We start from the raw sequence: 13756 nt of genomic DNA on the forward strand, positions 1-13756 counted from the left end.
AGATGCTGTTTTTGATTAATAACTGGATTTCTGTACATTAGGTCCTGCTAGGCCTGACAGATGAGGATTTGGAGCTGGGTTTGGGTGTCAATAACCCCATTCATCACAGGAAACTGAGACTGGCCATTGAGGATTATAGGAGAGCTGAAGGGGACCAAGGGTGAGCAGCAGCTAACAAAACACTGAAGTTTAATATTGATTATCAGCAGCGGAAGAGTAGAGTAAGTACATTTAGAACTCAAGTACTGCAATGAAATACAAATTTGAGGTATTTGCCCTTGAGTGTTTCCCTTTCATTGCTACTTCATACTTCTACTCGACTACAATCCAGAGGATACTATTTGCTCCACTACATTTATTTCACAGCTTTAGTTACTGGTTACTTTGCAGATTAAGATTTAAATAAAATTAAGCCACACAACAACAGTGCATAAAATAGTTTAAATCGTCTCAACCTGGACCAGCTACAACAGTAAAATGCATCAGTAGTAATAAAACAATAATAAAATATTTTATTCATAAACAATTTTTATGCATTATTAGCACTTCTTTCTGACTCTGTATGTACATTTAGCTCATAATGCTTGCATTCTTTTTAGTACTATTTTAAATTCAGGAATTCAACTTGCAATGGATATTTTCACTGTGTCGTATTTCTGCTCATACCTGAGTAAATTATCTGAAATCTTCGACCACTGCTCATCGGTGTTGTCTAATCATCTTCTAGACTATCGAAAGCATCCGAGATGGACCATCACTGGGTTGCGACATCATGGCTGAGTGACGTGGGGCTGCCTCAGTACTCGCAGACCTTCCAGACTCATCTAGTGGACGGGCGAGTGCTGAACTCTCTGAGCCGGAGAGACCTGGAGAGATTCCTTAACATCAGCGACCAGTTCCACCAGACCAGTCTGCTCCTGGCAATACAGCTCTTGCAGATATTCAGTTTTGATAAAGAGGTAAGATTAAAGATCAACATTTACATGAGAGACCATATGAAAAGGAACGTATTGCTGTTCCTCAACCACTGCATAACATTTAACCCAACTACAATCACAAAACACATCACATGTGATTTCCATAATTATCCACCATAGCTTGAGCAGGCCATCACCTTTCCCTGACCTCTCTCTGTGTTTTCATTGGTTCTTGCTACATGAATGCTTGCGCACTCATCTCTGTGTTGTGTTTTGGCAGACCCTTCAGGGACAGCGGGCAAAATGTGAGCACCAAGACCGGGACCCGATTGTTTGGACATGTCACAGAGTAATGAAGTGGATCAGAGACATAGACCTCAAGGTGGGTGGGAGGTCAGTGACGGTATTCCCCTTTGCTCGGAGATATGAAGGGCAGATTTCTACCAGATACTAATTACTAGGTTCTAGGATTCCCTCAATAATTGGGGCGGATGTGGTTCAGGGGGTAGAGCAAATTATCCTTCAATCACAAGGTTGGAGTTTTGATCTCTGGCTCCTCCTGTGCGCATGTCTTAGCGTCCTTGAGTGAGACACGCTTCGGATGGGTTAAATGCAGGGGTCAAATTTCCTGTATGTATGTGACGATTGAAATTTAGTTTAAAATGGTGCCTCGCCACTGCTGAAAGAATACAGACAAAAATCACTTAAGAAAATAACATACAAGTGTTTTTTCTGCATTGGAAATGAATAATAGTTTACCTTCTTCTTATTTTAACATGCTTATTTTTGGTGGAATTGTAGAACTAGAAACTAAAACGCCACCATGATTGTGGTTTGCCTTTAATTACTGTTAAATTTGACTTTAATACCAATATGACTTTTGACAGGACTGCAGATAAAGTCTGAAGTCCGCATATTTGTGCTCCATGTTCTCTCCAGGATTTTGCAGGCAATCTTCCGGGTAAAGGGATTCATGGAGCTGTGATGGCTCTGGACCCGTCCTTTGACACAGACGTCATGGCCAAAGCCCTGGGGATCCCCAGCAACAAACACATGCTGCATCGGCACCTGTATGAAGAGATGAAATCACTCGCCGTCCCTCACAGGTAGATTAAAAAACCCTTCAACTCTTGTTGCATACTTTTCTATTCTATCATACTCTTAAAGCAACAAGTAATTTTGTTCTATGATATAAAAATATAACTTTGCCAGTTATTTTGTTGCCTTTGAAAATGAATGTAATTATCTAAGGATTAAATTTAAACATTGTGCACATAAATGAATATGTCTATTCCTTGTATTCACAGCAGTGCAGAGCAGGGAAGTGAAGTTATCGGATCCTCTTCGCCTGTGGCTGTTAACCGCTTTGCCGAGGAGAGGGTGTCGATGAGAAGATCAGGCAAGGTATCATTTCAGCAGTTAATTAGTGAAATGTTTCTGTTTACATAGATTCATATATTTATCTTCCTGGAGGTTTCCTTGCAGTATAGTGGGCTAAGACATGGTTTGATTATGGACGGGTAACTTTGTTGCATACATACATGTGTGGTGGTACTGCACTTTACTCAGCTGCAATTTCTTCACAGACGACACATGCATGCAGAAGGACAGCATTTTTCCCCTAATTATTTTCATGACAACTAGTTGCCTTTTAATCTGCATAACAAAACTATTTGACAGATTTATACAGCTCAAGATATAAATTGAAATGAATCTCTCATGTTTGAGAGACAGTAGCTAAAGCTTTAGTAACATTGGAGAAACCGGCAAGAGAACGCTAAATTCAAAAAATGACCCAACCAGTGTTGCCAGCTCTTTCCCAATGGAAGTGGCTAGCAGCGCTAGCTCCAAAAGTCACTAAATCTAGCAAGAAAGTAGCCAAACCGTCTAAAATACATTGCCCACACTAGCTAGTGATGTATGTCTTTGTGTCAGGAGATGTTGACGTGGGACATGACATGAGGAGCGATCATTAAAAAGTGTAGAATAGTGAGAGAAAGTTAAATTAGCTGGAAGTTTTAGAAAGGTGACTTTGTTCAGAAACCTGTTTAATTGGTCAACCTGTTGCAGCATGTTACAGTTTGGAAATAAAAAAAGTCTCAGTCTTGTGAAAGAGGTGTATATTGAACATTAAATGGTCACAAACATTTGTATTTTTGTATAGAAAAATGCAAGTGAAGCTTTTTGTTCATCTCCAGTAATGAGTTGTCCTGTAATTGGGAGTTTTTATTGGACAGTTTCACTTCAATCTCAGCTGATAGTATTTGAACACAGTAGTCATTTAAGATATAGAAAGAAAAGCGTCTTATTTTGAGAAAGTAGCTCCACATTCTGTTTTATGCCTTCTTGAAAAAATGTCCAGAGTCCGCTGAGGTTACGTGCCAACAACCACTCTGTGGAGCGAAGTCTGGGCTTCCACGGCAGCTGCGGCTCTCTGCCCAGAGATGCCCGAGTTCAGGCCGTTCCCCGGGCAGCCAAAGGCAGCCCGATGCACACCTACAAGAGTGTTGAAATCACCAACGTCTGAACCAGCCTCCGCCATCCAGATCGCTGACGTTGCAGCTATTGTTTACATTGTCATTGTATTATTGTTTACTACTGAGAGGGACCTACACTCAGCATTGATTAAGAGTAAGTTGTCTTAAAGGGGTGCACCACTTGATTTGATGATTCATTATTCTTGGCCAATATTAGATTAACACATACTCTGAACAGAAACAATCATTTTTGACCCGATGGAGCTGTTGTGAACATAATGAAGAGGAAGAGGATTCTATGGACAAAAACAATTGTTTTATTCTGACTAAACGCCCAAATGAGTTTTATGTTATGAGTTTATACAAGGCTTAAGAACAACCTTCAAAATACCTGAACACAGTGTTCTCCTTTGATGCCTTATATCAAATAGGTCTCACAGCACTGTTGTTTACTGCTCTACTCTTTATTTCTAACATTACAGTAAATGAATGATTATGCTTGAGTTATAGGAAATAAAGTCATTATAACATGCTTTCACTGTCGAGATACATATCAGCTGTTGAAACCTGAACTGCGTCAGGTCAGCAGCTCTACATATATGAGTGAGATGTTGTTTAATTTTCATTACAACATTAAAAGATATGTAATTTGGACGTGTGGGGGAGCTAAAAATGGCAAAAAGTTCAACTTCTATGATTCTAGCACTTAGGACCATATTTAACCTGAATTCTGTAATTTTGAAAACTGGTAAAAATCCATCTTCTCATTAGTGTTACATAATATATTCATTTAATTAATGAACTGAAATTGTTTTTGTTTTCATTATAATGTAAATGTTGAGGTTATATGTAAATAAAACATACAGTTGAATGTTGGGTTTTCAAAGTGCTGATGTGTAAAAATTCAAGCAAATTATCTGCACATGTTTATACTGTATTAGTTAAGCACTGACGTAAAGGCAATGCTGTTACTTATATTATGAGATCAGTGGAGAGAATGTAGGTATGAAGGAATTTTTGTACGGTTTAATCATGTTTTATAAAACACTGTTTAAAGTTTGTTCCTGAGCATGAAAACACACAAATGAAATGTCACAGGGGCGACACTGTGTGCAGCTAAGCGCCTGAGGTCAATCCAAATAGTAGAAAACAGGTTTGTCTGTCACTATCAGGGCGTCTCCTTCAGTCACCAAGAGCAAAGTTGTTGAAGCGGGAAGATTTGGACTAGTTCAAACGTGTATGGAAACAGAACTGAAGGACTCAATGATTTCTGCTTTTAACACCAGTGTGAATATGACAGTTTACTGTCTCTCTTCACCCTGCTGTCAGAGCTTTTCATGTACGCCAACATTAAAAGTGAAATTATTGTCAAGTCATATTCAGCTTAGGCCTGTTATTGTTATTGTTCAAGACAAATGCATTCAAATCACTTTTAAAACATTAACCAAGAAAGATATTATCCTATGATTTTTTAAATATTTTTAGTTATATTATATATTTAAAATGTGCTCAGAATTTTCAAAAGTGTCACATTAGCTTGTTGATTAGTTTGGTATCTTAATTTTTTTAATTAAATAATGTATCAGAATTTCTGTTTGCATTTCATCCCCCTTAGTTTTGAGCAGAGTAGGAGGGGGTTAAGGGCCTTGTGTGTGGTAATGAGTGGAGAGCGCTGCTCTACACTCAAACCAGTAACCTTTGGGGGCTCTAACCTTGAGGCCACCACTTCATCTGCTAAGTGTGACACAGTCTAAAGCTCCAAAACAGCTACTGAGTGGACCTTATAGTAAGATTGTTTGTGTCAGCTGTATATCTCTGATGGTTGTGATCATATAAAGAATAGGAGTGGTGTACTTCAGACCACAACAAGTAACGTGTGTTCAGAATCAGAATCAGAACTGTTTATTCCCATGGTATGTTGAACATACAAGGAATTTGACATGACGGGTGGTGCACAACATTTAAAATCAACAACAATCAACACAGTGCAAAGTAGAAACATATTAAAATTTGCAGTAAAATATAAAATAAAGTGAAATATAAAATAAATACATATGTAACAACCTCTTCAAGACAATTAAGGAAACATTTATTTTTGCTTTAATGATCTTTAAACACTAATCATTAGAAGTAAAATGATTAATAGTTAAAGTCAGTTGTCAAGCAAAGGTTCGAAATATGACCTGGTTTCTGCATTTCTTTGTTTTATTTGATAGAAAACTAAATATGTTTTGGTCAAACAAAACAAGCAAAGACACCCTCCAGGGTTCTGGAATAGTTTAGGTTTTCATAGACTAAAGTTAATAATGTACAAAATAATCGGCAGTCTAATCGACAATGAAAATATCGTCAATACATCCACAATAATAATAATAATATTAGTTTTTCTTTTAGACAGACTCTGAATAAATACAATGTAGTTAAATCAATTTAAGAATCCTGTAAGTCTCCATTCGTGCCAACATAAAACTACATTAACCATGTTTTATTGTAATATATTATTCAATTTCAATACATTTATCAATCTGTTTCCGGGTGTGTCCACCTTTCTTGTCCCACTAATTTGTCCCCAGCGGAAGTTCTCTTCGCGGCGCTAGGACCACGCGGACAACAATTCGCGGACACACTTTACAACAAGGAGAGGGGAGGTTTCACTCCGGCTGGAATCTTAACAAAGTTCCTCTTAAAACATTTTTCTGTGGTAGTAAACGGCGTATATAGGTATATAAAAAAACGTTTTGTAATTTTAAATACGAATCTCAGTTGAACGGGGTCGTCAGTTGTTGCGTTTATGTCTTCTTCCTCTTTTTCCCTGTGATCTTCCTGAAAACACACCTGCGTGATTCAGGTGAAGAGGAAGAGGGAAGTCCTTGGGCATTGAGCGGCGAAAGGTAAGGCCTCTTCCAGATCACCTTCACCACCTTTGCCCGCTATCAGATCAACAGGAGCTCGTAGATTGGGTCGCACGCGTATCTTCACGAACTCTATTGTGTCCGGATAAGTTGGGTTTTCTTCAGTGTAGCTCCTGTGAGGGGACGCGTCCTCCCTCTGGGGTGCCTTCCTACTTTACAAACAACAAAAGAACTGGCAGCGTGCTGCAGCACGCAACCTACCCGGTAAAAGCTCACTGTTTTAGAAGTTAAGATTACTCAAACAGTATCGTCATTGAAGCAGTTAGTAGGCCTGTGATACTTACAGGAGAGAATGTTTTTTTTTTTTTAATGTTTGACATGGACACACCCATGCACACCGTCCAACCTGTAACATGCAGAGCATAAGAATATAAGGAAGCCATTGATGACACAGGATGTCAGCGTGCAAACTGACAGAAGCACAGACCACTGTGATAATAAACTGTCCCCATAGCCTTGATAGTGATGGTAATGCATCAATACTGACCCGATAGCAGTCACAGAAGGCACTGAACACTCTGTGGGCCTCCATGACTTAATGGAAGCAGAATTGTGTACATTGACAAATAAATTGTGTTTAATGTTGGTCGAGTCAGAGCTGATATTTGATCCATTTAATAAAGCCAATACTGATCTAGTGTATCAGATCAATGCAACCTTGTATCACAGTGTCATACACTCACAGAATGGGCTCCTTATTATGAATGAAATCAACGTCACAATATTAAGACGTTTCATAATTTCAAAATAACCTTTGAAATCTATTTAAATTTGATGTTAAATGCAGTGAACTGAAAATAAGGCTACATTGTGTGTAACAGTAAAATAAACTGTTAATGGAATGTAAAATGGAATTTATTCCTTATGAAACTAAATCATTTATCACAGTGTTTATGCTGCTTAATTTCACAACATGAATTAAAAAAAAAACCTCAAACTGTCTCCAGCCACGACAGCGACGCTGGTAATTGTGTGACGGATGCAGTGATGAAACTTTGAAGGTTTGTAGTTTCCACTTACGGTTTTGCTTAAGTTTGTCAATTTAAACATAACATTAATCATTTTGAATTAGGACCTACTGTATTTATTCAGTGAATTTAAGTATTTTCAAGGAGTTTTACATACAGCTGACATTTACAGTGTGCATGAGATTGCTGATTGATTAATGAGTGGTAAGAAGAAGAAGGATGGAAAATGTATGACTACTAATAATAACGGCAGCAGTGAGTATCATAAAATGTATTTATATATTCTAGTGGGGTAATGGGGTATAATAAGCTCTTTAAGATGTGATGGTGCCTAATGGACCAATTAGGGCTTTGTCGGTGAGAAGGATTTTAAATGCTATTCTAGATTTTACAGGGAGCCAGTGCAGAGAAGCTAATAGGAGTAATATGATCTCTTTTCTTAGGTTTAGTTAGTACACGAGCTGCAGCATTCTGAAGCAACTGGAGAGATTTAAGAGACTTATAAGAGCAGCCTGATAATAAGGAATTGCAGTAATCTAGTCTAGAGGTAACAAATGCATGAACTCATTTCTCTGCATCGCTTTGAGACAGGATGTGCCTGATATTTTAAATGTTACGTAGGTAAAAAAAAAAAAAGGCAGCCCTTGAATTTTTTATTTTTTATTTTTTATTTTTTTTTAACATTAGCTTTGCTCTCGACCAAATGTGATGTTTTTTTATTTTTGTGTACCCGACATGTAACTTGCCGCTTTCTTGCCCAGATCATCATTGAAAAAGAGATTTGATCTCAACAGATTTGTATCTGGTGTGTGGGCCATCATTTCTGTCAAAGAGCCAGTGAGTAGATGTCTGAAGGAAAGCAAGGAAACACCTGCCTCAGCATCACAAGGAAATGTCCTGTGATACTGGTGATGGAGTATCAGAAGCATATTCCGCAGACCACGTCATGATAAAGGAGAGAATCAATTATTTGATCAACCCATACCAGTCCTCAGCTCTCCCAGCCTCTTTAAATCAATCAGGACCATTTTATTAGCATTGTTCTTTCCTCCATGCCCATCCCATCCTTTCTTTGTCAGAATAAGAGGACAGAAGCTTAATTGCAGGGTGTGCTTTGAACGTAGGTTTGGACTTTCATCTGCAGTTAAGCACATCGACGACGTGCTTAAAGCGCTTTGCCCTTTAAATCATGAATGAAAAGAACATCTGTCAACTGTCCTGAGAATAGTGCAGCAGGTGTTGGCTTATTAATGATGGATGCAAGACGTTTTTAAACTGATTTACTCACTTGAATTCGTGATGTTCAGTAGATTAAACTCATTTATTTATTTTGCATTTTATACCTCCTCCCTCTGTTGACACCAGCTGCCCCGCCCTCATCTATAAACTCATGAGCTCATCCAAACCCACAACCTGCTCCCTCGGCCCACTAATGCGCTGAAGACTTGCCTCCCTATCCTATGTCCTCACTTCACCATCCTCTTCAATTCTCCACTGTCTCATGGAATTATCCCCTCCACCTTGTAATACTGCTGCTATCACCACAATACTCAAAGACCTGGTTGCCACCAGACCCACCCAACTCCAATCCCTCTCCAGAGCAGTTACCAGGCTCTGGAATTCCCTTTCCCAAGACATTAGAGACCGTGTCCCTCCCGATTTTTCAATCTTACCTCAAAATCAATCTCTTCCTCACTGCTTCCTCTTAGCACCAACCCGAAATACAGTTTAAACTGTATGAATATGGATCCAGCACGCCTTGCTAAAGATAAAGTGATTGTGTGGATTACAGTGTGGTGGTCTAAAGGCTTTTAAATATATACTTGGTGCTCAGCAGCACCTTTAGTACCGATGTAGCGTTTTATGAAGACTGCAGTACAACCTACACTTTGTTGCTGATATGTTATTTGAACATGTTTTCATGTTTGAACATGTTTCCAAACACACCCATCTAGTGTATCTGTCAGTCATCACACTACTAACTTCAGTTGAGGCAGTAGTAGAAGAGGATTCTGTGTATAGGTCAGACTGTTCTCTCATTTTAACTTTTTTTTTTTTTAATTGTGAAATACTAGCTGCTTGTCAACCATCTAAAAAGTATTCAAATTGAACAGTTTAAGAAGAAGGAATGACTCACGGAAGTAATGCAGGGTAAAGATAATGCTCTGCTTTAAAGGTTGACAATAACAAAAAATGATAAAGTCCACTGTTTATTGCAAACATTTCTGAAAAAGCTCTAGTTGGATGTATATGTTACAGACAGAGACACTTTTTGCAGTATTGTATTAAATTGCATTTATTTGCTGAGGTCTTCATGCTATTTTTTGCCCCCCACGCCCGTAATTCTGGGACTTGTTTATCAAAGATCCAATCTGTTCCATTGTGTTCCACTATATACTTAACATAATTCATGTTGAGTGATATATCATCATACCACAGACATTTTTTGTGTGAGTCATTACCCTCAATCAAAAGATTGATGTCTCTCAATCTGTCATGTTAAGACATGTGTGGAGCTACTAATGCACTTGTTTTATTTTAACCTGTTTTCTTGTCAACCTGCTCTCTCATTCCTGTCGCTCAGAAATATAGCAATCTCAGCACTTTTGTACGAACCGTAAAAAAAAAAGTAACTTATTCACCAATGCAGCCAGGTTCATTAATAGCATTATGCTAATACTCAGTCAGGGCAGGTTTTAATTGTTAGTTGCAGCAATAAAATGCTTTTTAGAGCTGATCTGAGCAGGCGTGATACACACGGTCCCAACAATAACAATCTCCCTCCTAGAGCCTGACATATGCAAGTTTGTGTTTTTAGACTTGACAGATATAATGATGTTAAATGTTTACATGGACCGTGTAGTGTTAGAGAATGGGTCTTAGTATTATTGGTAGTCATAGTAATGTGGTTGATGGTAAATGAACAATGTGACTAGAGCAAAAGCAATTGGTCAAATATTTGATTAGGACACATCAGCATGGACTAGCTTTGCCGGGGATCGAACCTCCGATTCTCTGACCGAAGGTGACCCTGCTCTACAACTGAGACACGGTCGCTCATGTGGCTCATGTTTCCATATCTCTCGTCACTTCTCATCGGTGATCCTCTATGTTCCAGGTTGTCCTGCAGGGATGTGTTCCAGTCGGGGTATATGCGGCAACAACAACCGTCCCAACAGATCCTCCGGCTCAGAGGGCAGCGGTTCGGGCGCTCACTATGCCCTGTGCGCCCTTGGAGTGGGACTCATAGCCCTGGGTATCGTCATGATTGTGTGGACTGTGATACCGATGGACGGAGAGGACTCCCCCAACTCGTCAACCAACTCCACTGCGACTCCGACTGACACAGAGGAAGACAACGACAGCACGAGTGCTTCAACAGTGGCTATGGTGCTGGTTGGAGTAGGGGCGGGCTTGTTGCTTTTATCCATTTTCCTCGGTCTGAGGAGCAGGAAGAGACAACTTAATGCAAGTAGCCAGCCAGTGGCAACAGGAGTCCCCCTCATGAACCATGTGGCAAGGGAGCAGGAGGAAGCGTGAGTGATGGCCCTTTTGTCTTTTTAATAAATTCAGATTTTCCTTAGACGTTGTCAACTTCCAGTATTACTCCCATTTGGTACATATGGTGCACAAATTGTTATTGTTGCTTTACAGGTCTTGAAGCATTTCCACTTGGAATATCTTGGAAATCCACTTTGTTTAGGATTTGAAAGTTCTTTACTACCCCGAAACAGACCCAGGAATAAATCAATGTGCTAAAAGCAACACATAGACTGCACCAAATTATTACTGGGATCGTTTCATTATAGTACACACAAAAACGTATGCCATCAGAAAACATTGCAAGATGCTTTAATCACCTACATGTTATACGTAGTGCAGATGTGAGCTGTTAATCATGCCTCATGAAACCAAGTTGTTGTCACATAATAAGATCTATTGGCTTTATGGGGAGGAAGACGGTGGCTATAATCCATATTTTTATAAAAAACAATGGATCAATGTCTGGAGCATGTGTCATGTGAAAATGACAAAACCCTAAACTTGTGTTGGTTCAGTCTCCAGCTCTCTTAGCCCCGTTTCTGTTCACAAAGGCAGCTGTATAGACAGCTGGTGAACATAGTTGAGCATTTAGCAGCTAAAGAACCAGATGTATAAAAGAGTGAATATTGGACTTACATTTGACAGGTGGACACAAACACGAATCCAAATGAATGGTATTGTTGCTCTATGTCTCCTGGATGTGAAAAACTGAAACCGTTTGTCAAGACCTTCGTCATATCAACAATATAAGTGATGTGTCAGTGTTGTATTCACGGCTTGTTTCTGTTGTCCCTGAGTGGCAACAGAATAGTTATTGCAGGTTTAGAGTTTGATGATTTTCTTCCGTGTTTTGTGTTATACTGCACTTTCTCACTGAGATTCTTTTGCAGAGCGGCAGACCGAGCTACATACACCGTGCCGAGTTACGACGAGGTTGTCGGCAGTGAGGACTACCCCGTCCGCCACAGCAACCTTCGCAGTAGCACCTCCCAGCTGCCGTCCTACGAGGACATCATAGCTGCTGTGGAAAATGAGGGAACAGAGCCCACTGACAACCCCACCGAGGCCGTCCCTCCTAATGATCCCACACCAGCTCCGGCTGAACCTGCTGCTGAGATCCAGGCTGAACCTTCTGGCCTTCGATCAAACCCCAGCCTGCCCACTCGCAGTGCCAGCCGGGTGAGCCGTTTACTGCGGCCCCTCCGGGTGAGGAGGATCAAGTCAGACAAACTGCACCTGAAGGACTTCCGCCTCCAAATCCGCAGCCCCACACAGAATCCAGTGACCATTGAACCCATCACTCCGCCACCGCAGTATGACAAAGAGATGCCGGAGTTAGGGTAGTGTCTCTTGCTTATTCCCTGCTCTCGATGAATATAAATAACTCTGTTTCTGAGAACCCATTTTCAAGGTTGGTATTAAGTAGGTTAAATGTAGCTGGGAGCGGCGTGATGGAAGCCATGCAGATACACTCCTGAAATGAGAACACCGTCTTCATCACTGGAGCTTGTGATTGGCAGAGCTATTCCTTCTTATTCTATAAAGCATAATTAAGTCTGTGTGAAAGGATACGCTGTCAACGTTGAGATTTAGTTTGACAGAACTGTCAAAACATGGGACAGCCTTTCAGTTTTATTTCATAGCCAATTTTGTGTTGCAATAGACAATATCCTAAACTTTTATGTTTTTCACCTCAATTCTTATTGTTACTGTATATTGATGCTGATTAATTGTGGAACAGTTTCAATCATATTATTGTAATTCAAAAGGGGTAAAGGGAAACTCATTACCTGTGAGATTTTAAAGTTATTAAGTATGCAACCTTTTTGTGATTTGTAAGTCTGAAGAAAATGCACTGAGGCCAAAAAATTATGATTTTAAAAAAAAAGCTGTTTGTGAGCCGTTTTAAAATCTTTGCATTAAACAGTTTGTTGAAAATGAAAATGCCATCTATAAGACATTCAGTGTGAACTGTAAAATATTGGAAACACAGAATCCACTGTAACAGTAAAACCAGAGAAAAACGATTGGATATTCTGGTATGGGAAGCAACATTAACAATTATGCATTTCTTCATAGGACTTTATAGGTATTCAGATGTTTAAGCTGTGCTGTATGTTGTTGGTAAAGACTGGAGAATAAATGTTTTCGATTTCATTTACCTCATGACCAGATTTTATATTTTTGTTGCAAAATGGTTAAGGTGGGGCAGCAGGCTTAGGAGGGTATTTCAAATGTCCCTTTTCCCAGCAACCAGAGGCATTCCCAGGCCAGAGATATATAATCCCTCCAGTGTGTCCTAGGTCTGTCCCGGGGCCTCTTGCCAGTTGGATGTGCCCGGACAACCTCTAAAGGGAGGCATCCAGAAGGCATCCTGATCAACTGCCCAAACCACCTCAGCAGGCCCCTTTCGAGGCAAAGGAGCAATGAGTGGCTCTACACAACATATCTATACAATTTGTAGAGCCTTCAGCCTATCGGGGTGAATCTCATCCACCCCTGGCGCCTTGCCACAGAGGAGCTTTTTGTCTACTTTAGCATTCTCTGCCAGGGATATGGGCTTTAGCTGGACGGCCTCATTCACTGCTGGTGTCAATCCTATGTCATAAAGGAAGTCATAGATTAGTATGTCATTAAAACAGTCATGGTGTAGTAAGTCATAGTATAGTATGGCTTACAAAGTGTCATACAAAAATCATAAAGTTGTAGTATAGCATGTTATTAAACTTTCATAAAGTAAGTGTGTAATGAAATGTCATAAAAAGTCATAGCATAATATGTCATCAAAAAGGGCATGAACATTCATTGTATGGCATGTCATGACAATGTCATGGTATAGTATTTCATTGAAAGTCATATAGTTTGTCATGAAAAAACTATAAAATATAATGGTATGCCATAAAATTGTCATGAAAATGTCATATAGTATGTAAAAACAT

At 39.6% G+C, this 13756-nt stretch overlaps 2 protein-coding genes across 7 annotated transcripts in view; both read left to right on the plus strand.

Moving 5' to 3' along the window:
* kaznb (kazrin, periplakin interacting protein b) overlaps window positions 1–4454 on the plus strand; it is a 100480-nt gene extending 96026 nt beyond the window's left edge. For all 4 annotated transcript variants that reach the window (XM_031854784.1, XM_031854793.1, XM_031854802.1 and 1 more), the window contains 6 exons: window positions 42–160; window positions 728–959; window positions 1198–1299; window positions 1857–2023; window positions 2225–2321; window positions 3280–4454. In XM_031854784.1, the coding sequence (XP_031710644.1) occupies window positions 42–160; window positions 728–959; window positions 1198–1299; window positions 1857–2023; window positions 2225–2321; window positions 3280–3444 (882 nt within the window). In that variant the 3' untranslated portion in view covers window positions 3445–4454. The remainder of the gene's footprint in view (window positions 1–41; window positions 161–727; window positions 960–1197; window positions 1300–1856; window positions 2024–2224; window positions 2322–3279) is intronic.
* Window positions 4455–5386: 932 nt separating this feature from the next.
* On the plus strand, window positions 5387–12983 carry tmem51b (transmembrane protein 51b). 3 transcript variants are annotated; one of them, XM_031849057.1, is made up of 3 exons: window positions 5387–6285; window positions 10393–10810; window positions 11708–12983. In XM_031849057.1, the coding sequence occupies exons 2-3, from the start codon at window positions 10407–10409 to the stop codon at window positions 12159–12161; spliced, it is 858 nt and encodes a 285-aa protein (XP_031704917.1). In that variant the 5' UTR covers window positions 5387–6285; window positions 10393–10406; the 3' UTR covers window positions 12162–12983. The 3 variants fall into 3 exon arrangements, with proteins under 3 accessions (XP_031704917.1, XP_031704926.1, XP_031704934.1); XM_031849066.1 differs by lacking the exon at window positions 5387–6285 and adding an exon at window positions 6298–6510; XM_031849074.1 differs by lacking the exon at window positions 5387–6285 and adding an exon at window positions 6537–7307.
* Window positions 12984–13756: the final 773 nt, after the last annotated feature.

The sequence above is a fragment of the Anarrhichthys ocellatus genome, unplaced genomic scaffold, assembly GCF_004355925.1.
Source record: "Anarrhichthys ocellatus isolate YVR2014 unplaced genomic scaffold, GSC_Weel_1.0 scaffold1, whole genome shotgun sequence".
NCBI lineage: Eukaryota > Metazoa > Chordata > Actinopteri > Perciformes > Anarhichadidae > Anarrhichthys > Anarrhichthys ocellatus.